We start from the raw sequence: 27498 nt of genomic DNA, 5'->3' as shown, positions 1-27498 counted from the left end.
TGGGGGCCATATTATACAATAAACAATACACAAGATCCAGCGCACTCTCCTATCTACTAAACAGCAACTTCAATGTTGACAGATTTTATTAGTTTATAAAAGTTTTTTTTTAAAACACCTAATCTAGGCAAAAAAAATGGGGATTTAGTTACATTATATGATCATACATTGCATAAGATCATATAATGTAACTAAATCCCCATTTTTTTGCCTAGATTAGGTGTTTTAAAAAAAAAAAAAACTTGTATAAACTAATAAAATCTGTCAACATTGAAGTTGCTGTTTAGTAGATAGGAGAGTGCGCTGGATCTTGTGTATTGTTTATTATATATATTATATATATACGTGTATAATTTAATTATAAGTGTATTTTTATATTAATATATGTACATATTAATATAAAAATACACTTAGCATGACATATATATATTATATAGGTATAATATATGTCTATATATATATATATATATATATATATACACACACACACATATATAATTTTTTTTTTTATGATTTTACACATGCAGGGAGACTGCCTGTCAACACAGACAGTCCCCCTGCAGGCAGACACATGGACACCTATTGTGACCATGTGGTCGCCCTGTTGAGCAATCACATGGCCCCAGGGGTCCTAATCCGCCATGGGGAGACTGTCTGGGCTGCAGGCAGTCTCCCCACAACGGGAGCACCACCGATCGGGTAAGTACATCTTAAAGTTAGGATGGTTCAGGACCGTCATCGGTCGGCAATGGAAAAATGCCGATGACGGTCCTGAACCGTCCTCCGTCCTTAAGGGGTTAAATAAAGGTTATCAACTACGGGTTGATTTTTTTTATACCAGTATTGATTTATTTAAAATATATATTTTGTTTTCAAACCTTAGTATGTGGCAGTGTGTAAAACACACACAGGTTTTCCCCAAACCCTGACCATGGCAAAAACAGTAGAGGCTCCTCTTTAGCTCTACACGAGGATGAGGTGCTGGCTCTTCGCTACACAGATGAGAAAAATTGGGTGGTGTGTGTGTGTATATGTATATGTATATGTGTGTGTATATATATATATATATGTATGTATGTATGTATGTGTGTGTGTGTGTGTGTGTACAGGCTATTGACACCAGAACAACTATGATTAAGCCGTAGTGGTTCTGGTGACTATAGTGTCCCTTTAATAATTGCATTTTCTCGTTGAAAATTAAACTTTGTTAAAACAAAATGGAAATGCTAACTTTTTTTAGCCGGCTCCTAGATTCCAAACAAATTTGTAAAGCCCTGTTAATAAAAAAATATTTAATAATGCCCCCTATACATGTATGGCCAGGGCATACTTGGAAACTAAAGAAATCTCAATGTATCTTTCCTGGTAATATATTTCATAAATAATTTAAACACTACACTCCTAGGCGGAGTGAAGAGTTTTCGCACAGGGCGGGTAAATGGCGAATAAATAAACAACTGATGTTATTTCATGTCAATAAGCTCCTGTGTTTATTTACTTTTTCTGGCTATTCTCAACCAATCTACACCTTTCACTTTCAGGCACATATTCTGCTATTTATGACACTCCACTCACCCCTCTCCCTCTCCTTCTCTAACATCAGTTGTTTTAAGTGTTAAACTATTTCAGATTGATCAGTATTTCTTCAGACCTAAGAAAGAGAGGAAAACCCTTGAAAGTTTTCTTTTAAATATTGTTTGTCTAATAAAAAAAGTATCATTGCATACTGCAATACTCTGGTATTTGGCATATTAAGTTTTTTTTATATATATATGTATATATTAATACAATATACAATTATGCTACGTGTATATGTTTTAAGCATAATTATATGGTTTTACATATTATGTTTTGGGAAATTGCCGACAACCCAGTCAGCTCCCTTGCAGGGAATCTGACAATCATGGTGTCATCGCGATCACATGACACACATGGGTGCGATTGGCTGGGATGTCAGGCAGTCTCCATGATCGCCGTGGAGGCTAAATATCTGAATGGGAGGAGGTGTGCCTTGTTGGCATATGTCGTTATAGCCCTCCTTTTGTAGGACCGCACAGCACGCCCTTTGATGGGTAGGGGTTAATGAGCCAAGTGTAAAGTAAGTTAAGATCTAAATTTAAAATGGGGAGTTGTGACTAGTGCTACATAAACAGAAACAAAAGTGATTTAATGCCTAAATGGCAGAGAATTAAACAGTGAGAATGCAGGGGCATGATCTATAGTATACACTGTAAGAGCAGGGCCCTCACCCCCTCTTCCTTTGCATCCAACTTGTCTGGTTACAATTATTATTATTATTATTATTTTATTATTTATATAGCGCCAACAAATTCTGTAGCGCTGTACAATGGGTGGACTAACAGACACATCATTGAGATCAGACCACTGGACGTACAGGAACAGAGGGGGTTGAGGGCCCTGCTCGATGAGCTTACATGCGTGTCTGTTAGTACACCCATTGTACAGCGCTACGGAATTTGCTGGCGCTCTATAAAATAGTAATAATATAACTGCTTTATATAACACTATAGTCACCTAAATTACTTTAGCTAAATAAAGCAGTTTTAGTGTATAGATCATTCCCCTGCAATTTCACTGCTCAATTCACTGTCATTTAGGAGTTAAATTACTTTGTTTCTGTTTATGCAGCCCTAGCCACACCTCCCCTGGCTATGATTGACAGAGCCTGCATGAAAAAAAAAACTGGTTTCACTTTCAAACAGATGTAATTTACTTTAAATAATTGTATCTCAATCTCTAAATTGAACTTTAATCACATACAGGAGGTTCTTGCAGGGTCCAGCAAGCTATTAACATAGCAGGGGATAAGAAAATCTTAATTAAACAGAATTTGCAATAAAGAAAGCCTAAATAGGGCTCTCTTTACAGGAAGTGTTTATGGAAGGCTGTGCAAGTCACATGCAGGGAGGTGTGACTAGGGTTCATAAACAAAGGGATTTAACTCCTAAATGGCAGAGGATTGAGCAGTGAGGCTGCAGGGGCATGTTCTATACACCAAAACTGCTTCATTAAGCTAAAGTTGTTCAGGTGAATATAGTGTCCCTTTAAGCTAAAGTTGCTTTGATGCCTATAGTGTCCCTAAAATATTCAATTTGATTTATTATGCACTATATTTTTTTTATAGTGATCTCAATGAAAGTTTTGAAGGCTTCATTGTAAGAAAACAGGAGCTGTCCCCCCATAAATGTAACGAACTTGAGGAAGATAGTGACGAAAGAGAACTGGATGAAGAAGATGATTGGTACTGGGATGAAACCAGCACAAATCTTACCAAATGCTATTCAGCCACAAGAGGGTGCAATCCACAGGTACCCAATGTTTTCTTAGTAAAGCAGGAAATACCTGAAGCAACATGGTTTTAATAAGGGAAAAAGTATATCTCTACAAACTGAAGTGCTTTGTGTGACTGGTGCGTTCCTTTTAATATGGATAAATGTAACAAATGTCTACCCAATGTCTCCCTAGCCATTGGTAAGTGACCAGTGCATGTACTGAACATAATTCAGCTATATATTTTTCTATGCAAATCTAAAATAGGTTTATTTTTCTTACTTTTGTTCACTGGTTGCGTCAAGTGAATAGAACGCTTAGAAAATCTAACCCAAATAGGACTTTATTACAAAAAAGATTCAGTAGGTTTTTGATGACAGTGTTTGTTTAATGTTTGTTTAACAGAGCAATAAAGTGTGACTTGTCAGGATATTAAACTGAATTTAAAATTCTAAACCAAAATAGTCGAACTGCAGGTAAAGTTGAATTGGAGAATATTTCCAATTCAGCTAGTTTGATTTTTAGATAAAATTCAGTAAAATTATTTTTACTGCTGCTATGTTCCATGCTGACATTATATACAAACTTACCTTCATCTTATCCAATTTTAGCAATGTATTTTTTTTTTTTCAGGCTAATCGTCAGGGAATGCATGGTGCTTCCACCAAAGCCTATACAATGACAGACAAAGTGTTGCAAAAATATGAACATAAAATTAATTTAGGTGAGTTTAAATTGTAAAGGATTTTATCATGGCACAGATTTTCTTTTTTTTTTTTTTTTTTTTTTTTTTTATATAATTCTTTGTTTTATTTGTGGTTAGCGTGAACAATCATGTTTGCACTGCCACGATAGCTGGTGCAAGCAGGTACGGAAACATACATTAACATAGGTATGGCATTAAAATACATAGCACAGTTTTGTTTTTTTTATATTCAGGAGGGGAAACATGTTAGAGGTTATTGAATCATGGTTGCACAAAAGATCCGCCTGTCTCAATATTTAGTAATCAAGTAAACTGGTCAATCATGCAGCCTATGGGGATTAACATGCTAGCTGGACATAGCTGAGACTTGCTTGGTACATAAGGCCACATCACTGCACTATCTGAGCATATTATTAGCATTTTGCGTCAAGAGCTAACAGATTGTATACATGCAGTACAGTTATATTTGTCTGAGTAGGTTAATTGTAAATCTGTTTAGACATATTAGCTAAATTAACAGGCTGGAGAGATGGAAGTGCAGGCTAAAACTGAAATCATAATTAATATAGATTGAGTGAGAGAGACAGGTTTGCTAGGCAAGATGGCATGGTTAGTGTTGCTTGGGGGGAAAAAAAAGGAAAATTTATGCCACCGTGTTTAAAGAACCCTGGGTCCCCGGACAGAGACTCTCCTCCCTGAGGAGAGGTGGACGTGATCCTGATTGTGGTTATTCAGGAGGCAGAAAGTAGGCAGCCCCAGCCCCAGTCCCTGTACAGAGAGCAGCCAACTCCCATCACTGGCAGGCCACAGTTCTGTGTTTCTCAGCTCAATCTGTGAATAATTAAGCTGTGGTCGGTTGCAGTTGGGAGCTGGGTATGTGTGAGGTCTTCATAGTAAACCGCAGCCGTTGTGTGTGTGTGGCTCGGCTTCACCGTATCGTGCCAGCTTGCAGCCTGAGTACCCCTGGATCTGCTTTGCCAGTCAATTGGTCTCCGCTCAAGGTCCTCGGTGTCGATTGGAGCACTCCAGGTCCGGTCTCAGGTTAGGTAGGTTGCTCAAATGATTTCTCTCTGAGTAGCCCGCAGTGAGCGCCAAGAGCCCCAAGGAGAAGCCTCTTCCTCCATAGCGTGTCTTTCAGGCCCAGCCGCCATCTTAGGTGAAGTCTCCGCTCGGGTAAGAGCCCCAGGGTAGGCTGGGATGACCCCCACCGGCCCAAAGGGGGGGGAAGCAGGGCCATCACCCCACTGAATTAGGGGACCCCCATGCTGCAGCCAGGCCGTCCACCCTACTCACCGCCTGTATAGGCTTGACTAGGCCTCGGTCTTAGGGTTCAGTGTTCCCCCCCCCAAAAGGGGGCCCAGAATTAGGTCGCTGATTTGTTCTCCAGTACTGGCACTTCTCAGTGCAGTTGCCTGTTGTGACTCAGCTCCAGAAGTTGCGTTTTTGGGACCAAATTGCTGAAAATAGCAGGAGCTATAGTGCCATGCGTCTGCTCTGCTTGGCGGTCCGGCCCCGCCCCCCCAGATTTTCTCTTTTAAACTCAAGAATAACCTGGTGATTAAGGAAATTTTCAAAACGTTACTTAATTTTACAAATTATTCTTTATAGAATTTTGAATTCCTTGAGATGTTAATCATCTGCAAATCAGATGACAAGCTTTTCTCTATAATTTACTAGTTGTGACACTTAATTCCAGTTCATTTGCAGTTAGCTTATCTGTCTCCAGCTTGTCGCCTTTAACATCATTCTTGGTCAGATTGCTTCTTAGTGATGTGTTCAAACCACCCAAGCCTTGCCTACCTGTGCTCTATAAATCAGTGGTACTCTAATATGGTCAGTTTTCGTGTTATTCCAATAACTGTTGGAATTCTTTGACTACCTCTGCTTTTCTTTTTCTTTTTTAACCCCTTAAGACCGGAGGGCGTACTATTACGTCCTTTTAAAAGCGGCTCTAAACGCCGCCGGACGTAATAGTACGCCCTCCGGTTTTTAGTAACTTACCCGGTCGCTGGCGGTCCCACGCCAGCGATCGCGGTTCGGGGGACTCCCAGGGAGCCCCCCGCGGCACGTCCGCCCTCCAGGAGCCCTCCCGGCCATGTGAGAATGAGGTCCTTGCGAGGACCTCACAATCACATGGCCGGTATAGCTGCCTGCTGCATTGCCAGCAGGGGGACCAACTGTAATGACAGTTGGTCCCCCTGCTGGCTGAAAATAAAATAAAATTAAGTTAAAAGTGTAAAAAAAAAAATATATATATATACTTAGATCATATATATATGTTATATATATGATCTAAGTATATATATACACACATACACATACACCGTCTAGGTGTATTTTAATATTAATATATATATATATTAATATCAAATTACACGTAGACTGATACTGATTAAATATATATATAATTATGGTTATATATATATATTTATAAATAATATAAAAAAAAATAATACGTAAAAAAATTAAAAAAAAAAATAATTAAAAATAAAATATTAAATATATAGATGTGTTTTATTTCGTTCTAACTGTATTCTGATATTAATATATATATATATTTATATCAAAATACACTTATAACGAAATAATATATATATCTATATACATAAATATATACGTATATATCACTATATATACCTATATATAAATAAAAATATTAAAAAATATATATATATATATATATATATAAACGTGTATATATACACATATGTATATATATACACATATATTAATTCTACACATATATTTATGTAATAATTTTACATAATTAGGTATCCTAATTAATTACAATTAGCGGGACCTGCCTGACCACCCATGCCGAAAGTATAGGGAATTTAATTTGCTAGCACTATATTTAACCCTATAACTTTCCAAGACACCATAAAACCTGTACATGGGGGGTACTGTTTTACTCGGGAGACTTCGCTGAACACAAATATTAGTGTTTCAAAACAGTAAAATGTATTACAACCATGATATCGCCAGTAAAAGTGACGTTTTTTGCATTTTTCACGCACAAACAGCACTTACAGGGACGATATTATTGCTGCAATACTTTTTACTGTTTTGAAACACAAATATTTGTGTTCAGCGAAGTCTCCTGAGTACAACAGTACCCCTCATGTACAGGTTTTATGGTGTTTTCAAAAATTACAGCGTCAAATATAAGGCTTGTGTTTAATTTTTTTCACATTAAAATTCGCCAGATTGCTTACGTTGCCTTTATGACCCTATGGTAGCCCAAGAATGAAAATTACCCCTATGATGGCATACCATTTGCAATAGTAGACAACCAAAGGTATTGCAAATGGGGTATGTCCAGTCTTTTTTAGTAGCCACTTAGTCACAAACACTGGCCAAAATTGGCGTTTTTTGCATTTTTCACACACAAACAAATACAAACGCTAACTTTGGCCAGTGTTTGTGACCAAATGGCTACTAAAAAAGACTGGACATCGCTTATTTGCAATACCTTGGGTCGTCTACTATTGCAAATGGTATGCCATTATGGGTGTAAATTTATTTCTTGGGCTACTATACAGTCTCAAAGGCAACGTAACCAATCTGGCGAATTTCAATTTCAAATGTAACACGCTATATTTGACCCTGTAACTTCCCAAAACACCATAAAACCTGTACATAGGGGGTACTGTTTTACACGTGAGACTTTGCTGAATACAAATATGTGTATTTTATTGCAGTAAAAGCAAACAGTATTATGACATTGACAGTTAAAATGTCATGAAGAACGAAAAAAATCAAAAAAAATCTTATTTTCTCCCATTTTTTTCATATTAAATTATGTTTCATATCTAAATATTTGATATTAAATGAAAGCCCTGTTTCCCCTGAATAAAATGATATATAATAAGGGGGGGTGCATTTAATATGAAAGAGGTGAATTACGGTTGGACAGACATATAGCGCAAATGCCAGGTTTTGTTTACGTTTTGTTTCGTTCACAACTTGTACATTTGGCTGCGGTGTTAAGGGGTTAAAAGACCACTCAATCATCTTGAATTACTAAATCTATGGTTTATATCCATGAAGACTGGTCTATAGTGGTGTTAGGGCAGCCCCCTCTTTTTCTGCCATATGTGGATTACATTTAAAGACACAATACCAACTAAGCATTGTTTGTCTATTGTGCTGCTATGTCAATTGTGACTCTAAATGGCACTGTAGAATTACATTTGAGGTTCCATATTATGCACTAAACTCCAAACTGCAGAGAATTGAAATAGAAATTGCTAAATTTAGGCAAAAGTAGCTGGTTTGGAGACCTTGTTAACTTTACTATAATCATAGCTTGGTTATTTGTCTTAAGCTTTGCCATTCAACTTTCAATTGCAGTTCTGATTTTAATGAATTAATGCATATGTTATATATAAGCTTATTATTATTGTTTTGTGCAATGCAACCATAAGCCAATCAGGTTGAAAAGGACATGGTGTCTCTCATTGGTCAGGGGTGTACAGTACATCTAAGTGGGTCAGAATCCAATAGGTGGGGACAGTCAATTTCAAGGGGTAGCGTTTAATGAAATACCAGCATTAAACTTCACCAGCCTTCACTAGTTTATTTCGCAGCCCTAAAGTAAGCAGTTAAGTTCGGGAAAAATGTATTTAAAATACAAATAAATTTAGTCATGTAACTAAGATGCCAGAATAGCCTGAATTACGGATTTGTTTTCCTTTATATCAACAGATTAATTAAAAGAGGAAAACGTATTCTTTAGTATTTTACTATGCAATACAACCTTTTTTTAAATTTTTTTTTTTACCCAATTCTTTTGAAACCATATGGATAATGGGCAGTTTTTAACAGTTTTTTTTTTTACTCCCCAAATACCGGTAAGTGGGTTTTCCCAGCAAGACTCTATAAAGATTTTTTTTTTTTTCCTAAAGACATTTTGTTGTTTTAATAATATAGAATAACATGGCAGGTGTTGGAGTTGCTTTTCCAAAAACCCTATTGAATTTGCATTTAAAAAATAACATGTAAGAATAAATAACTAAAATATTGCTAGAATATTGGCAATATTGGCAATTGCTAGAAGTATGTATGAAATTCATTTGTGAGATGGACTTCAGGACAGAGTTGCTGTGTCAAAAAATAATTGGAGAACATATCATGTTCTGAAGTCAAGTCAAAAAGCATGGTGATATCTCACAGCTAAGTTATATTAAACATGAAGAGAATGTTATGACCCAGACTGAATCTGGGTTGCTGCAACTGTCAGAGCCACACACACTCTTTTTCTGTGGCATATCGGTGTTTTCTTAATATATAAATATGTATGTTTATATTTTATGCAATTTAATGAATTCTGTGTCTATTTTCAGAAGTTTGTTAATGTGAATTGTTCACTAGTATTGTACAACTATTAGTTCTATGGAACTTGGCAAAATGTATAAAAAAAACAAACAAATTTTTTATCTATACAACATTGAGCTAAATTACTGTGTTCTGTCTTTCAGGTAAACTAAATCTTTCGGATTCTGTGATGAATAAAGTCACTGAAAAATCTAGGCACAACGATGCAGATACGTGAGTCTACCCTTTTACTACTTACACCTATAATATTGTTCTCAAGGATTAGACCCCTTTTAATGTTGCACATTTAGGGTTAAATTGTCACAAGAAATGATTGAATAGAAACAGTGAGCGCACCATATTGCGTTGATTGAAATAGATTACTTGGATTGAAAAATAGGTATTGAGCACACCTTGAATGCTAGAATGCACAGTGCAGAAAAAACATCTATAAGGTGTGCAAGTATCTGTTTCTATTCAATTAATCATCCAAACATGAAATTATTGACGGTACAGTCCTTATTCTTTTTGTGTAGCAGGGCACAAATGCACAAATGCACTGTAAGTAGTAAAACTGTTGAGCTGGACTTGCACTAGTAGGTGCTTCTAGCTCTCAGAGCTACAAGTGGTAGACCCCAGGGTAGGAGTTTAAATCATTGTAAAAAGATTTAACTGCTTAAATTTTGTAGGCATTCCTTGAACCATGATCACTACAGCATGCTTGGAGTATTCCTTTAAAACAATACTAAGCAGGGTGCTGGAGGCGGTTCTAGTTTGTACAAGTTGCATTATCTGCATCAAGATACACCATCCATGACTCTCTTCTCTTTACTATTTGTGTAGTCATTTCTCATCATCATTTGCTTGAGAACTTGTGCAGATCCTGAGAAGGGGCTCTCGGACCTTCCAACCCTCTCAGCTGAGCACAATATCGTAGTGTTGAACTGTTTTTTTTTTGGTTTTATGTTTTCCTCTCAAATAGACTATTTTGGCCTAAATTCATTTTATTTAACTATCACCTCATCAAAGATTCATTTTCTTAAGGCTCTTATTTTCTTTAGTAAGAGAGGTTTTTGATGAAATGAAATTGTTTACATAATCTTTTTCTCTTGTTCATTATCAGATATCGAGTTAAAGATAAATCTGACAGAGCAACTGTGGAACAGGTTTGTCTGGTTTTATTTTATACTAATAAGGTGTATTCTATTGCTCTCCTTGTGCTAATGGTTCATTTTCACTCCATGAATTTTCAATTTATTGTTGTTACCTCCATATTTCTATGGAGGTTTGGCGTTGCAGTAGTTTCTTAATGGGGCAGAATGTTCAAAGTGAGCAATCGGCATGGGGCAGTTTGGATCAGCTGGTACGTTCTTTTTCTGATTACGTTACTTATACAACATTGCACTACTGGATAATTTTTAGTCCTTAGTAAAATGCTGACTTGCCAGTAACCTATGTATTAGGCAGCCATTTTACAACTTCATATGTGAGGATATCCCTTTTTTTTTTTGCTTTTGTTTCCAGGTTTGAAATATAAATGCTGGATCTTTGTTTAGTTAAACTGTGCAAATGCTTTAAATACGGTGTTTAACGTTCTATTTGTTTGTAAGGTTTTGGATCCAAGGACTCGAATGATTCTCTTCAAGATGCTTACAAGAGGTGTTATATCAGAAATTAATGGTTGTATCAGCACAGGAAAAGAGGCAAGTTACTCATCAAGTTGTGTTTGACTTTCATTTTCCCCATGGTTTGAAGCATGAAATACAAAGTCGGCAAGGTTGGGAATTTTAGAGAATTAGCAGGGAATGAAATTTGTTTGACCAAAATAGCAGAGCTTGAGAATGTTTCCTGTATGTCCATTTTGGTCAAAAATTGTGCAATTCCCCTATCTAGTTCTTTTGAATTCCTTTGCTCACTATGTTCCCCAAAAGTCTTAAATACACACACGTAAAGCACTAGTTTTTTTAATTTAATTTTATACTAATAGTACAGATTTCAATAGATATTGCACTTTTATAAATTAACCTTGTTACACCCCCTGACTGTCAATCAGACAACCAGTTATGTAACTTCCAAGTAGTTTAGCTCCATGGAGATAACTCAAGAGACAGGCAAGTGCCCAGAGCACCTGCCTTGCAAAAAACTATCAATGAGCTGCATTGGGAAGTCTGTGATTAGACAGCCACAGAAATCCTGGGCTTGGGTAGAATGAGAAGGCTTGCAAATGCTGAAGACTAGAGACCTGCATCTTTTGCAATCTGTTTTTAGATACACCCAATGAAAAAATGTATAATTAAATGCATGCATGTTTTCCCTTTAGGTGTATCTACTAAATTGTTAAATTTAAATAGTTTTATTTCCTTTTGAGATTCCATTAATGGTGCTTCACAGAACTCCTGTTCTTCTCTTGCATTTTTATCGCTCAAAGTTTATTGAAAGTACGTGTAATATTTCTTACGTGAACAATTTTCATTACTTCTACAAGTATAAAAATGTGTAATAAATATCAGTAATAGGATTTATATTTAAAAAAAAAATTCTCACTTGAAGCTATAAGTAATTGATTTGTTTAATTTATCGTTCTGTGCCAATACGATTTGTTTTGCGGAGCTGCTATGCCAACATGAGATTTTCTGCTTTTTCAACATCATTATCCTGAAACCACACTGCTTCCTCCAAATGAGTCGGACATGCAAAGTCAGCTATTTAAAGACCTGATTCATGTAACACACAGTCACAGTCCTTAAGAGATATATTTAATTGTTCATTAAAAAATAAATTCTAAAACCTAGAGAGGGCAAAATGAAGCAACCTATCCTAGTCTGTAATGTATTAGTTCTGTATGTTTTGTGTTAAATGTTTCTGTTCATTTTTGTTTTAGGCCAATGTTTACCATGCAAGCACTTCCAGTGGTGAAAGCAGAGCAATCAAGATATACAAAACTTCAATTTTGATGTTTAAAGATCGTGATAAATATGTTAGTGGGGAGTTCAGGTAAGAAGGCACCCCCAGTCATGTGAATTGACCATAATGGGAGTAATCAGTTTTTGTTTGGTTATGACTGATTTTATTACTATTATGATGCACTAAGAGGTGAAAGGTTAATTTGGTATTTATGCAATGCTATTTAAAGAACCACTATAGGCACCCAGACCACTTCAGCTTAATGAAGTGGTCTGGGTGCCTCGTCCAGCTAGGTTTAACCCTTTTTTCTGTAAACATAGCAGTTTCAGAGAAACTGCTATGTTTACATATGGGTTAATCCAGCCTCTAGTGACTGTCTCATTGATTTTCACAGTGAGAAGACTCCAGCATCCATAGGAAAGCATTGATAATGCTTTCCTATGGACAGGCTGAATGCGCGCGAGGCTCTTGCCGCGCATGCGCATTCAGCCGGTGACGGAAGAAGAGGGAGGAGAGTCTCCAGCGCCGAGGGAGCCCGGCGCTGGAAAAAAGGTAAGCGATTAACCCCTTCCTCCCCCCTCAGCACCACGGGAGTGGGACCCTGAGGGTGAGGGCAGCCTCAGGGCACTATAATGCCAGGAAAACGAGTATGTTTTCCTGGCACTATAGTGGTCCTTTAACCATACATTTGTGTCTAGGTAAGTTTCATGCCATCATCTGATTTCCTCCTTGTTTTGCAACCAAAATAAAACACGTTATGCCATATTATTATATTATATTAGTTTACCTGTCTGCTATGCAGTGAACATCCACAGAGTTTCTTAGTACTATGGCAATCAAAGATGACTTAAGTGTACAGATATACCAGCAAAGTCCTACTTCTGATTAGACACTTGTTTTGCTTGTTTTAGATTTCGGCATGGCTACTGCAAGGGAAACCCCAGAAAAATGGTGAAAACTTGGGCAGAAAAAGAAATGAGAAATTTAATAAGGTAAGAAGTGTCCTCTAAATTTTCATTGTTCTTTTTTGTAATTCATTTTATTAAATGTTTATTATGAAATTAGGATTAAGCAATAAAGAGTACAATATTCGTTATTTCTCTAAAGAGACCAAAAAACTAACTGTAACACTCAATAATAAAAAGAAATATGCATGTAAGGTTGAACAAACTGGATTTACATTTGCTGTAAACATTTATTTAGTAATAGCAAATTACAGTTCTAGAAATGAGTCAACCAGCACGGAAAACAACAGACTAATTGCTTAATTTCCAGAGCATTAACAATATTGTTCCACACTTCATGCATTCATTCCATATGATCGATGAGGCTGTTAATTTTGGATTGATCCAGCTGTATGTGTCAGTGATGATCTGTAATGCACATGTGCAAATACGTCAAATCCTTTCTAGTAACCGTAATGTAATTTTGTATAATATAAAGATACATCTCCAGATTTTCTTTATTTTTCTTCCAGTCTGGATATCTTTTCTTGATTAATTTCTTTACAGGCTGAACACAGCGGGAATTCCGTGCCCAGAGCCTATCATGCTAAGAAGCCATGTGCTCCTCATGGATTTCATTGGTAAAAAAGACACGTGAGTCACTTTTAAAAAAATAATACCAGATTCCATTTTTGCTTCATCTCAGCTTGAGTCAAAGCTTACAGAGTTAGTAAAGCTTTCTGGCAAATCCTGCCTCACGTCAACCACTTATTCATCTGTATCTATTAGTTTGTGCAAACATTTAGGTCTGCTCATACGTCAAGCTAATGCAAAGTACTGAACCCCTAGGCAGCGGTTTATGGCATATGATAATTCAATAATTTACAATTCACTTCCTTGTGATAATCCAATATTAACATAATACACTTAACCTACTTATCCACAGTTTTAAGTGGTTTTCTGTCCTGTAATCTTTGACAGTTTGGGGACTAGGCTTTGCTCTGTCGGCATGCCACTTGGGTTCCAAGATGCTGTTTGACAGCACGGGATGCCAGGCTCATTAAGTTCTGGAACATCATGCAACCCTTTTATTCAGAATTCAAAAAAACAATACAGTAATCGGGTGATTCCACCTAAATAAAAGTGTGAGTGGAGCGTTATAAGTGACTATAACTCCCTCCAAAGAGAAAAATAAAAAGCAACCTTGTGCAGTATGCTTAGGCATGCAATTGTAGAATCTTATAATACCTTGCTCACAGTTGCAGGAGGCTAAATGTACCACGCTCCAGGTAAAAAGTGTTAGTGCCAATCAGGTTGACACATCCTTATTGGATATATATCTGTTATACAGGAATCAGGGTGCTACGGTATAGGTTCCCAACTTAACAATATTTTTAATAAAATATAATTAAAAACAAAGTTACAAGAATAAAAAAAGGAAAATACTATAGAGTCTGTGAATCCCCCGGAAACATGTTTCACCTGAACAGGATTTAAAAAAAAATTAAAAATAAATACATTTTTATTGCATTACTCTGTTTGTGGATCACATGGAGATTGTCCACGAGTGTTGCATCTGCTCACACACAAAGCAATTTTTGTTTCGATGGTACATTCCGGTTTAGGTAAATATTCCGGCCTGAGGGAAACATGTTGTCATGATATCATGCACAGTCATTAAGCCTTAAGGTGTTAAAATTCTAAGTGACTTCAGTAAAGCTCCTCTGACTAGTTTGGTAGTATAGCATGTTATCAATCTAAAGTATTTATGCTATCACATATGGACTGGTTCTAGAGCAAAGATTTTGCAAATTTACTATCCACATGGGGACATATTTTCTAATCACACATATATATATATTGTGTGTGTGTGTGTGTGTGTGTGTGTGTGTTTTAGGGGCAAAAAAGCCTGTATAGAGTGATAGTGAGAAAGTTAGGAATAGCGTAATTTAAAGAAAGGAAAAAGTCGGTTGTGGTGTGCCTGAACCGATAATGCAGTAGGCCTGTAAATATAGAGGGCCCACACAAAAAGTGTGATTAAAGGTATATAGTGACTAGAGGGAGTGGAGGGAGGGGACATGCAAATCACTAGACCAGAAACGGTGCCGAGGAAGGTGGAGTCCCCTTAACCCCTTAAGGACACATGACATGTGTGACATGTCATGATTCCCTTTTATTCCAGAAGTTTGGTCCTTAAGGGGTTAAAAAGGTAATTTAAGACCCTCCCACAACGCCAGGCAAAGCCTTAACATATATCTCCAAGAAATGCCTTGCACTGCAATTGTAGAAAAATATGTATTACCCGGTGCTCTGCCATAAAATTAATACTGCGCCAAGATAGGTAAGCACATACTTCTTATGTAATTCAATTTATTCAATATACACGCAAAAAGTCGACATTTCAGTTCTTCCTGATGAATTCAGCCTGGCTTTCAGGTTTGGGTTAGGAATAGCTAAGCTGAGAGCATGGCTTACTTTTTACCCAGTTTGGCTGTTTTGTAATGTCTCAACTTTTAGGGTTATGTTGTTGAAGTAATTCAGTCAGCAGTCCCATCAGATGTGTATGGTATACTTTATGATTCAGGAGCAATAATCCATGGGTTCCTGTATTGTAAGTTTTCTAGGTGAAATTGTCTTCCTGCCCTTTGTCATAGCTTGTTACATCCCATTTGTGATGACTGACACTTAAATGTATTATACTTTTCTAGCAACCTATTTCATTACCCCTACTTATACCCTTCGTATCACTATACCCCACTCCCTCTAGCATGTAAGCTCATTGAGCAGGGCCCTCAACCCCTCTGTTCCTGTGCGTCCATTTGTCTGGTTACAATTATGTGTCTGTTAGTCCACCCATTGTACAGCGCTATGGAATTTGCTGGCACTATATAAATAATATTAATATATTCAGCAATTTACCAATGGGTAGTCTCAATATAATTGTAATATATATTTAAAAAAACGTTAAAACTAATATAATGTTTAGATAAGTAATTTGCTGAAGAGAACAAAAGTGACTTGGAAATAATCTCATCGGGTAACATTTATTACCCAAAAATGTTAACATATGTATGTAATTGCCCATGGAATATTTGTGTCAAAAATGCATTTTGTTAAAGTTAATATCTGGGTTACATCCAATTCCTGTTTCTTACTTCAGTCCTGCTCCACTTCTGAAGAATGCTCAGATATCTGAATCCAAAGCCCGGGAGCTCTATTTGGATGTTATACATTACATGAGAAGAATGTACCAAGATGCGAGACTTGTGCATGCCGATCTTAGTGAATTCAATATGCTGTAAGTAACATGCCATCAGAAATGTATTAATGGACCTGCAAATGTTTTGACACTTCATCTTGCTGTTTTCACTATTTGTTCAGGAGTCTCCTGCTCTTAGGCAGCATTTATTGCTATATTTGTGCTCCAGTCAAGTATTTCTAAAGATCTTTGAGAAAAGTAAGGTGATAGCGCACAACTGTTAAGGGAAAAATAAAAATAGCAGCAGTAGTTGAGGTTAAAGAACAACTTGGATACAGCTCAATCTGGTACACTAAGGAAGAGGGGGAGTAAGCCCTAGTGAAAATAGGTAAAGAAGAAGTAAAGGTAGTGTACCAGTGTAAAAGGTACTGGGGATACCTTAAAAGGTATTGAAAATAGGCTGAAATATCAGTAAGAGGCTTAGAGAAATTGAAAACAAAAAAATAATTTATTATATATTGTATTAAAAATTGCAAAAATAGCAATCACCCTGAGTGTAAACACACAAACTAAATAAATGGTGGAAACCTAAGATGAAAATAAATAACAAATATAGTAAATAAAAAAACATGGCTTGATTGCTAATAGTAAGAGGATTCTAAGTTGCACTATATATATGTCTTATGCACTGGAGCACACGTCTGTGCTCACCAGGAGGTAATGTCTAGTACACATTATAGGAGGAAGGCTGAAATAGTATCAAAGAAAGCCTAAAAAAAGGAGATATTATGTCATGCCTAAGAATAAAGAGCCTAACTAACAATGCAATAGCATAGGCTCAGTAATAGGTATAGCTGAAAGAATGTATCGGATCAACTGAGCTGTTAGGTAACACTTAGTATCAAAATAGGAACTAACCGTAAACTGAGCTGTTAGGAAGTGCTTGGTATCAAATTGAAGCTAACAGTAAACCTCAGTGATCTCAAAGTAGTTCAAGCTAATCCTGACAATAGGCTTAATGAGAAAAAGCACGTTAGTATATTGTGCTCAAAGAGTAGGGCAGAGATATAATGATTGCGAATAGTAGAAAAATATAGTTAAGAATGATAATAATGAATTCGCTATGTTTAGATAGCCCTCCCGGTTAACCCAGTGCAAGGAAAGAAATAAAGTGCAAGCTTAAATAATTATGGTCATATTAATAAGTCAAGCGGCATGATAAATCCCTTGACGCGCGCGTTTCACCCGACCAGGCTCGTCAGAAGGGAGAGGTTAAACCTGTTAATAAAAGCATAAAAATGACAGCCCAGACTGTATAAAGTGGTATCTGTGCAAAGGATACTCACATATTTCAGAGCCTTTAGGTTGGCTCTGAACTCGGTAGATATGATATCCCCACTCAGACTAGTGTTGTGTAGATGGTCCCAGTGAAGTAATTCTCCACAATTGAAGTTTCAGGAACTAGTAGACAAATAAAAATATACTTTATTGTAATATATAAAAACACAACAAACACAATATATTATTTCCACTTAGGGGTGTACTCACTTTTGGTTGCCAACGGTTTTAGACATTAATGGCTATGTGTTGAGTTATTTTGTGGGGTCAGCAAATTTACACTTTGATACAGGCTGTACACTTACTACTTTACATGGTAGCAGAGTGTCATTTCTTCAGTGTTGTGACAAGAAAAGAAATAATAAAATATTTACAAAAAATGTGAGGGGTGTACTCACTCTTGTGAGATACTGCAAATCTCCCCCTTTAGAATATTACGTAACACTGTGGAATAAGTTTGCGCTAGATAAATGCCAATAAAAATCCCTAGATATGATCGTAATCATTGTTTCTGTGATTGTATATTGCATTTACTCATTAGTCTGTTTTTTTGTTTGTTTGTTTTTTCTCAATTCATTAATTCCATTTTTAAAATTTTTTTTATTTTTTTTTTAGGTATAACAATGGAAAAGTGTATATAATTGATGTCTCACAGTCTGTGGAGCATGATCACCCACATGCTCTAGAGTTCCTTCGGAAAGACTGTGCCAATGTAAATGGTAAAACTGGAACTTTTTTTCTTTTTGCTATAAAATAAATAAAACTGACCTGTCATTAATGCATTGCCATTGTGTACAAAATTAATTTGGGACCAAAGTTTTTTTTTTTTTTAAAGCAGCAAGAGGTAGGGCTGACCAATATAGGCCCAGTGTATTTATTTTAAACTTCAACTCCTGTAATCTTTTGCCAATTGTTGGTTGTCGTTAGAAGGTAATATGTTCTCCAAAAGCAGCATAAGCCCTGGCACAATTATTTAGCTATTTACAGATTATTGTGTAATATATCCATTTACCTTTTAATATCTAGACTCCGTTTAACTAGGCACTAGTTTGCCACAATTATGTTGTATGTTATTGTATTGCAGTGACGGATGCTCAGCATTGAGTTAGACATTGTAAGACAACCCATCATCACAGGGAGATAGAGCAGTAACTGCTGATAGCCTTAGATATTGCCATCTAAAGTCTTAGCTGATCAAACACAACACTAAAAAATCAACCTGTTTTTAATTGTAATATTATCTAACTAACAATTAGCAACATAGCTAGAGGGTGATATCTAGAATAGGTAAAATATATACCTAAAATTGTATATTTTCATTCTCCCATATCACTATATTGAGGATCTGCTACTCTTATCTATAAATAATAGTACTATAAAATGAAGCAAGAACGTCTGACTGTTACAACATTAATATCTTGTTGTAACATTGTTGCAACATTATTCCGATCCTAACTGACACATTTGTTTTGAATCTTATTTTTTTACTTTAGGGTTTTGCTATCTGGGACATTTATTTTTAAATCGTTTTCCAGGCACTCTCCTGAAGGGAGAGGAAAGGGTTAATCTCTTACCTTTTTTACTCCCTCTTCTTCCGTCACCGGCTGCATGCGCGGCAAGAGCTGCGTGCGCATTCAGCCAGTCTCATAGGAAAGCATTATCAATGCTTTCCTATGGACGCTGGCGTCTTCTCACTGTGAAAATCACAGTGAGAAGCGCGGAAGCGCCTCTAGCGGCTGTCATTGAGACAGCCACTAGAGGCTGGATTAACCCTATTATAAACATAGCAGTTTCTCTGAAACTGCTATGTTTACAGCAAAAAGGGTTAAACCTAGATGGACCTGGCACCCAGTCCACTTCATTAAGCTCATTAAGCTGAAGTGGTCTGGGTGCCTATAGTGGTCCTTTAAGTTCATTTTTAAGTGTTGTCAGTAGTACAAACTATATTTATTATATTAGCTATATTATTTTTCGTGGTGTATATTTTACCTATTCTAGCTGCTGCTGGCTAACTTGCTTATTTTTAGTTAGATATTAATATTATTGTACATTTAGGGGTTGATATACCCTGATCCAGTTTAAGCAATATAATAAACCCCTGCTCCACCTGTTTCTTCAGGTGATACTTTGATTGCAGATTCTTACAAGTCTTTTTATTTCCTGATTATTATTATTATATGTTTTTTTTATTTCTATTGGATGTGGTGAGGGAGGAGTTTGTGACCCTTAAAATAAGTTAGTGTTGTTCCCCAGAATCCTGTAGTAACTGTGGAGAGTGTAGTAAGGCGGTCTTACCCCTGAAAGCCATCATGATCAGGCGCACAGAGTTAACAGAGAAGATTTAAAGTATGGCAATCAAAATCTTAGAAATAAAAACATATTTTTTTTTTTTTTTTTTAAACTGCATATAGCTCTTAGTTTTTGACTGTTATGTTTTAAACAATAAACGTTATGTGTTAAAACCTGTGCTCAGTAATAATATAAAATCCTAAATTTGTTTGCAGCTGCTACCACACTGAATGTGCAATCCTCCAAAAACTCACAAAATAGTGAAATGTCAATAAAAAACAGTGGAGCGCTGTATGCCTTTAAAGTGCAACAATAGTACAAATTTGTGTGTGCAAAAAATAAAAATAGATATGGACACTTAACTGTCTTAGATTGTAATCTTTGATGGACATGTAAATGTACATTTAAGTTAAGTGTCCATATCTCATTTTGAATTTATTTTTTGCACACAAATTTCTACTATTGTTGCACTATAGGTATACAGCGCTCCACTGTTTTTTTATTGACAGCATTATGTTTTTACCTGTGATGTGAGATTTAAATCTGCAGTCTCTCTCCCCCTTTTCTTTTTTTTTTAATATATAGTAATTTATTAATTTTTCCATTATTCGGAAAGACATTACATACAAAGATGAGAATTACATATATTGTCTATAGCATGTTAACAATTATAGCATCTCGCATGTCCTTTTAGCTACTTGTATATCGTTCATTTAAGTAATGCTAATGGTTGTTTCTTTGGTAACAGATTTCTTTGTGAAGTATGGTGTTGCAGTAATGACTGTGCGAGAGCTGTTTGAGTTTATCATTGATCCTTCAATTACAGAGGACAACATGGATGCATATTTAGATAAGGTAATATTGGCTTACGATTTGCTTTACACGTATACAGGAATATATTTCAGTCACTGATATGACTAGGTTCTCAAAAATTGTATATTTTAATGGCATCAGTCCTGGGTGGAAAATAAGGCAGTAGCTGCTTGTTGTTGGTTCTAGGATCAAACTGTTGCGGGTAGGAATCAAAAGCGTGCATTATGTAGTGCTCTGTGCTGCCCACACTGTAATTATATGTGGGGTGACATCCTGCACAGAACTGTATGGATTGAGACTTCATGCAGCGCATTAATGTGTTTGCACTAACACCGTTTTGCACCACAATGAGGCCTTCTTACTCACTGGGAAACAGGAAGAGAACTCCTAAACAATCAGAAAACAGAACTTTGAAAAGAGGATGAATGGGCTACCAGGATTAGGAGGTGTATGAGCTGCAACTGGCAAATAATTTTTAAAACAAAATAAATATATATTATTTATAAAGCGCCAACAAATTCAACAGCGTAGTGCAATATGTAATATATTATATTATCAACCTCATGCTTGATCGTCTGTTTGCTGTATATGGTAACTTAGTGCCTCCTGACTCCAGATTGGTAGCAGCATTTGAGATGTGGTTGTATGTTCGGTATGTAGTACTGCTTGCAAATGGGGATTAGATTGGGAACAGTGCAGCCTCATACTTTTACTAACTTACTCAAACTGTCGGAGTCTGTGGTGATTCCTGACTACACCCTTAATACCATCCAGGGAAGATGCTAATGTTTTACCTCTAGTCTAGACTGTACAGCTGTGGGCATTTGCTTGTGACTCACAATCAGTAGGAGGCAAGGGAAAAAAGATGCATTGTACTGTAGTGGGTGGAATGGAATTGCTGTGAAATTTTCAGAGGAAGATATTGTGGTACTCACATTCACATGTTAAGTTTGTATAGTTAAATATAAAAACGCAAGACATGGTACTGCATTCATTGGCCACTAGATGTCACTATATGCTTATTTTTATCAACCCTGCCACTAAACAATTTTAAAATGTTGTTATGGTATTTGATTTAGAATATTAACAACCTTCACATATGTATTTGTTTTTATATTTGTTTTGCAAATTAATATTTTACAGGCAATTGAACGAGCGGCCCAGAGAACAGAGGAAGAGAAATCGAGTCAAGATAAGGTTGATGAAGAGGTGGGTAAAGCGGATCTATGACGTAATGTTTGGACTATCGCGTCTAGACAAGCAATTAGGGTGTGGTTCAAACTGATACACTGAAACTTCATGGAGATTTTCCAAACTGTAATATAAGGAAAATAGCCTGGAATCTTAATATAAATCACAATGTACTTCACATATTTGTATACCTCGGACTCACTGCTCCAGTCCTTACATAGCGTCATGTACACATATTCCAAGCCATGAGTGGGGAAGCAAATGTCCTAGTTAAACTTGAGTTGTTATAAAGTAATGCCCCCTGTAGTTGTAATATATATCAAACTCTTCCTCTGCTTGCTACTCTAGTCTCTTTCCATGAGAACATGGAACTCTGTGTTCTATGCAGTATTTGTTTGTTTTTCTCCAGTGGATATTCTCTAAACCGGTACCTGACAAATCCTACATGTAACTATGTCCAGGACCTATTGTGAAATCTCTGTTTTGCAACTATAATAATGGCGAGGTGAAACAGACCTTTATTGGTTAGCGGCAAGACCTATTTTGTTAAGACTTGTATTATGTATTTGCTTACTTGGGACAAAATTGTATGCCAGTTAAAAATGGTAATTGTGTCTCTGATTACTGCTTTCTCTTGTTTTCTTAGGTGTTTAAGAAAGCCTATATTCCCAGAACACTAAATGAGGTTAAGCACTATGAGAGAGATGTAGATTTAATGCATAAGCTGAAAGAAGAGGACATGGCCTTAAACACCCAACAAGATAACGTGAGTTTTTAGTCTTCTCAGTTCTCTCATATTGATCAGTTGTTACCAATCAAATCTGTTTTGTTTATTTAGTAAACACAAAACAAAAAATGATACAGAAGATGTGGGATCTTATTCTCCTCTAAGATGCATGAATTAAAAATAACCTTTTATAGTGGCTGTTCAAAGTTGCATTTGTAACAGAGTAATCTGACCAGAAAAATGGGCCCCATTTGTATTTTCGTAAAAATGCCTGTTGACTATTATTAAGTTTTGCGTATAATCACATCTTTGCCAATGCAAGGGTTAAAGGACCACTATAGGCACCCAGACCACTTCAGCTTAATGAAGTGGTCTGGGTGCCTGGTCCAGCTAGGTTTAACCCTTTTTGCTGTAAACATATGTTTATAAATGGGTTAATCCAGCCTCTAGTGGCTGTCTTATTGACAGCCGCTAGAGGCGCTTCTGCGCTTCTCACGGTTATTTTCATAGTGAGAAAACGCCAGCGTCCACAGGAAAGCATTGAGAATGCTTTCCTATGAGACTGGCTGAATGCGCATTCAGGAGAGGAGGAGGAGAGTTCCCCGCCCAGCGCTGGAGAAAGAGGTACGTTTAACTTCTTCCTCCCCCAAGAGCCCGGCAGGAGGGGGACCCGGAGGGTGGGGGCACCCTCAGGGCACTATAGTGCCAGGAAAACAAGTATGTTTTCCTGGCACTATAGTGGTCCTTTAAGGTCTTCAAGCAGGGGCCAACACTCAGAGCTGCCTGTGGACAGGAGCATTAAAGCATATACAGTTTTATGTTGTGAAGCCTTGTAAACATGCCTGATCTGAGTTGCTTGCATCAATTTTTGCGTCTTTATTAGTATAATTATATGAGTCTATATCAGATGTCCAACTTTCCTGTCCTTTCACTGTTGGATCATATTCTCTCTCTCTATATATATATATATATATATATATATATATATATATATATATATATTACATGTACATACTACATAAACCAAGGTCATTGCAACGGTTAACTGACTAAATGGCTATTACAGTGAAATCATTGAAGCTTCTCTATTAGAAAGCTCTTTGACAAACCATTCATTATGAGTGATACGAACTTTGTGTTTTGTTTTTTTTCTTATAGATTTTATATCAGACTGTAACAGGACTGAAGAAAGACCTTTCTGGTGTTGAAACGGTAAGGTTGGCTGGCCTTTATACTTAGTTACAGGAGATTCGCAGCACTATAATTTCTACAGCTTCAGTGTCAATTGGTTCTTCCCCATTTGTTTATAACTTTTTTGGAGTGGATTTACAACAAACAGCATTTTTTCACATCAACCACAGCCTGCACATTCTTCGATTAATAGCCCATTCATCCTCTTTTCAAAGTTCTGTTTTCTGATTGTTTAGGAGATTTCCTGTTTCCCAGTGAGTAGGAAGGTCTCTTTGTGGTGCAGCATGGTGTTAGTGCAAACACATTAGTGTGCTGCATTTATAATCCTGAATATAAGCTTCTATATTACAAGCATTAATCTCATTCAGCCTGAGAGGCACTGGTGGCTTAGGTGTAGAAATGATGCATGTCCCCTTTTCGTGTGTTGAACTTTTTACGCAGGCGTGTTTCCTGTATTGGATTCCAGATAACTAATGTGTAATGCATGTGCAGGTACCAACTTTACTGCAGGATAGTGATCATACACAAGAGATTGGATCAGAATCTGATAGTGACAGTGATGATGGGTCGGCAACTGACTCTGATGCGGACATTCATCCTAAAGATCGGAGCTCTGAGCCAGTCATGGATAAAAAGGTTAGTACAGTTACATGCTGGAAGATAAATGATAGTTTGCTAATGGGATGGCACCCAAAATCTAAGTAATGTTATTTGTCATTATGGCTTAAACCATTTGGCCTACACATAAAGCCATGATCAGGGGCCACTTCATTAAGGCTGCAGGAAAAGACTACACAATTCTAGCTCAACTCCGACACGAAGGCAACTAGAAACCATAAAACCAGACTGAATATGTGTTATTGTGTTATTACTAATTTCTCTGTATGCATTCTAACACAATCTTGGTTTCTAAAGCTGTTGTTTCTTTTAATTAAAGCCAATAAAATTAATTTGTAAAACCAAGTTGTAAATCCAAAGTTTGTTTTAAGTTGTATATTAGAAATTGTCCTGTCTGATCCAGTGTACTGCTTTTTCTCATGCACTTCCAAAAGTTTCCTCCTCTTTTTGCTTGGGCATAGTTATTTATAAATTCCAACTCTGTTCCCTGTTGTCTTAGATTCCTGCCATCAGTTTTTGTAATACTTTCCATTCACCTTCCTTTTAATAGGAAAGAAAAAAGATTGCTAAAGAAACCCAGAGGGAGAAGAGGAAAAACAAGATCCCCAAGCATGTGAAAAAAAGAAAAGAAAGGACCGCAAAAACGAAGAAAGGCAAATAAAGTATAGTTTTAAAAATGCAGCAAAATTCTGGTGATATACAAACTTGCTGTGCAAAATGTGGTATGCCCAACCTATTCATCCTGGAGATGAAACAACATTTACACTATGTGTAGCCTTCTGCAAGGTTTACAGTCCTTCAAAGGTAAAAGTAGTCTGCAAAATGAACTAATTGTATGAATCCCTTCTATGCCAGGGGTCAGTCACAGAAAGGTATATTGTTGAGCTCAAATAAATTATTTTGTTGCAAGACCACATCCACCCCTTTAAAAAGTGATGTGTCAAAATAAAAGAATATTTTTAACTTTGGTTAACCATTAAACGAGTTATGTCATTTATTCTGAATTCATCCATTATGTTAAATGTGTACAATTGCTGGGATAACATTGGTGCATAATCTTAAAATCAAGTCTGCAGAGAGTATTTCACACAAAAGAATGTCAGAATATCAGACATTAGGAGGCGGGCCATACCGCCGACCTGAGCGGCAGCCATCTCCCGTGGCTCCGGACTCGAGCCTCTTCAAAGGGTAACTTTTACGATCATTAACCAAGTCTGCAACTCACTGATTCGGGTGGGGGAACACCTAAGCTCCCTTACGATACCTGCACTGCCGCTGGGTGCACCAGACGGATGGAGCCGCACTACTCTTGGGCCTACTCGGGCACATGGCCCTGAAGCCCGCGACTAGCGTTCCCGGAAGGGCTGATCGCATTCACACTGCCATGAAAAGCAGTATTATGTGCCCGGCCCCTCGTTGGCGGGGTTGATCCAGGCCCTTGCTGTGGAGGTTTGGACTGAGATGCAGTTAGAGATGATGGCACATCCACAAGGTGGTCCCTACCCAGCTCACCTGCTCTGAGTGCCGCACACATTTGCCTGGGGGACAGAAAATTAATGCATACCCGCAGTGAAAACCTGCCGCATGCTGAAATGCCCTCAGGGGTGGCTGTCCTGCCACTGGGCCCATGGGCTGCCGGGCCCTGGGGTGGTGGAGGCCTCGCATTGAGTAGTGGCCTGGAGCGAATAGTCCCTGGTTCTGAGAGCCCTTTGGGGCCAGTCTGCACAATCCTTCGGAGTACCAGTGACTGGAGGTGAAGCCCACCGGCAACAAGTGTGTGGCCAGAGCTGAGCTGAAGTGGCACAGGGGAGGTGCAGGAGCTGAGCGGTCTGCGGATTCTTGGTGGTGGGGATCCAGTAGACTGTGACTAACTCTGAGTGCCCACAGTGCCATGGACTGCACTGGCAGGGATAGGGACTGGCTTAGGGGTACCACATTCGTTTCAGTCCCCTGAGTGGCATTGGGCTTGCTGCAGAGGAAGGAAAGGAGGAGATCTACACTTGTGTCCTGCAGCTAAGATGTGCCTCAGTTTGGGGGGGAGGGGAGACTTTGGTGGGCAATAGAATGAGGGAATTGAAATGTGCTGTTTTATTTAAAAAAAATGTTATATATTTACATTTTCCAAATGTCTGGCCAAACGTGCCTGGTTCAAGATCCCTGAAGGAACTTGGATATAGTCCCGTAGATGCTAAGGCATGGATCCTCACGTAATGGGCCTTTTTTAACTGTTTATTTTGTAAAAAAATTTTTTAAATAGGGTTGTGTTTTAGCCATTACGCTAATTATGCAATGACACACTCTCTATGAATGTGAATGCTCCTATATTTTGTTGGCTCTTTGTTACCTGGAAGTGCAAAGCCCCACTTATCAATTATGCTTCAGCACAATGTCATACCTCGCCTACTCAGGCTATGTTTTACTATTCTCTGAAGTGTTTTATGTTTTAATCCCACATTAGTTTAATGCTATCACATGACTGCGTTCCGTGCCATAATGTGCTGAGTTTCGCATTTACCCATGTTTAATTTATATATGTTCTATATTTGCTTACAAAAAGGCTTCGTTGGCACAGTAATTTTGGTTTATAAAAATGCCTGTTGATTTCAGTTAAGTGATACTTCTGAAAGTGGCCATGCTCCTTAACGATCACCCAATGATGCTTACTTATACTTCACCTGAGGAATGTGCCTTTACTGGACAATGTATTGTTCTTGTATGCTTCATGCTACTGAAATGGGATATTGCTCTCAGCTGCCTCATTAGGCCTCTGTGTAGGCTCATGTAAAACCGTTTTACTATATCGCTGTTTGACTTGACTATGACTAAAATAAAAAAAAAAATGTAAAACAAAATATCAGACATTAATCCAAAGGGGCCATTTAATTTTTAAATGGATAAATGTATTATTACACAAACCACCCAGGTGCCAAAGGCACTAGGTATGACCCTGGACATATGCATAACGCTTTAG

The 27498-nt window shown here is 37.3% G+C and overlaps 1 protein-coding gene across 1 annotated transcript in view; it reads left to right on the top strand.

Moving 5' to 3' along the window:
- RIOK1 (RIO kinase 1) overlaps positions 1-25524 on the top strand; it is a 30353-nt gene extending 4829 nt beyond the window's left edge. The window contains exons 2-17 of the mRNA XM_063450530.1: positions 3146-3329; positions 3925-4015; positions 9478-9547; positions 10437-10479; positions 10924-11016; positions 12195-12307; positions 13129-13209; positions 13729-13815; positions 16322-16459; positions 18314-18417; positions 20736-20842; positions 21944-22009; positions 22638-22757; positions 23877-23930; positions 24402-24545; positions 25078-25524. Coding sequence (XP_063306600.1) covers positions 3146-3329; positions 3925-4015; positions 9478-9547; positions 10437-10479; positions 10924-11016; positions 12195-12307; positions 13129-13209; positions 13729-13815; positions 16322-16459; positions 18314-18417; positions 20736-20842; positions 21944-22009; positions 22638-22757; positions 23877-23930; positions 24402-24545; positions 25078-25188 — 1606 coding nt within the window. The 3' untranslated portion in view covers positions 25189-25524. The remainder of the gene's footprint in view (positions 1-3145; positions 3330-3924; positions 4016-9477; positions 9548-10436; positions 10480-10923; positions 11017-12194; positions 12308-13128; positions 13210-13728; positions 13816-16321; positions 16460-18313; positions 18418-20735; positions 20843-21943; positions 22010-22637; positions 22758-23876; positions 23931-24401; positions 24546-25077) is intronic.
- Positions 25525-27498: the final 1974 nt, after the last annotated feature.

The sequence above is a fragment of the Pelobates fuscus genome, chromosome 4, assembly GCF_036172605.1.
Source record: "Pelobates fuscus isolate aPelFus1 chromosome 4, aPelFus1.pri, whole genome shotgun sequence".
NCBI lineage: Eukaryota > Metazoa > Chordata > Amphibia > Anura > Pelobatidae > Pelobates > Pelobates fuscus.
The sequence above is the reverse complement of the archived record's forward strand: the minus strand, read 5'-3'. Positions and strand labels throughout refer to the sequence as shown.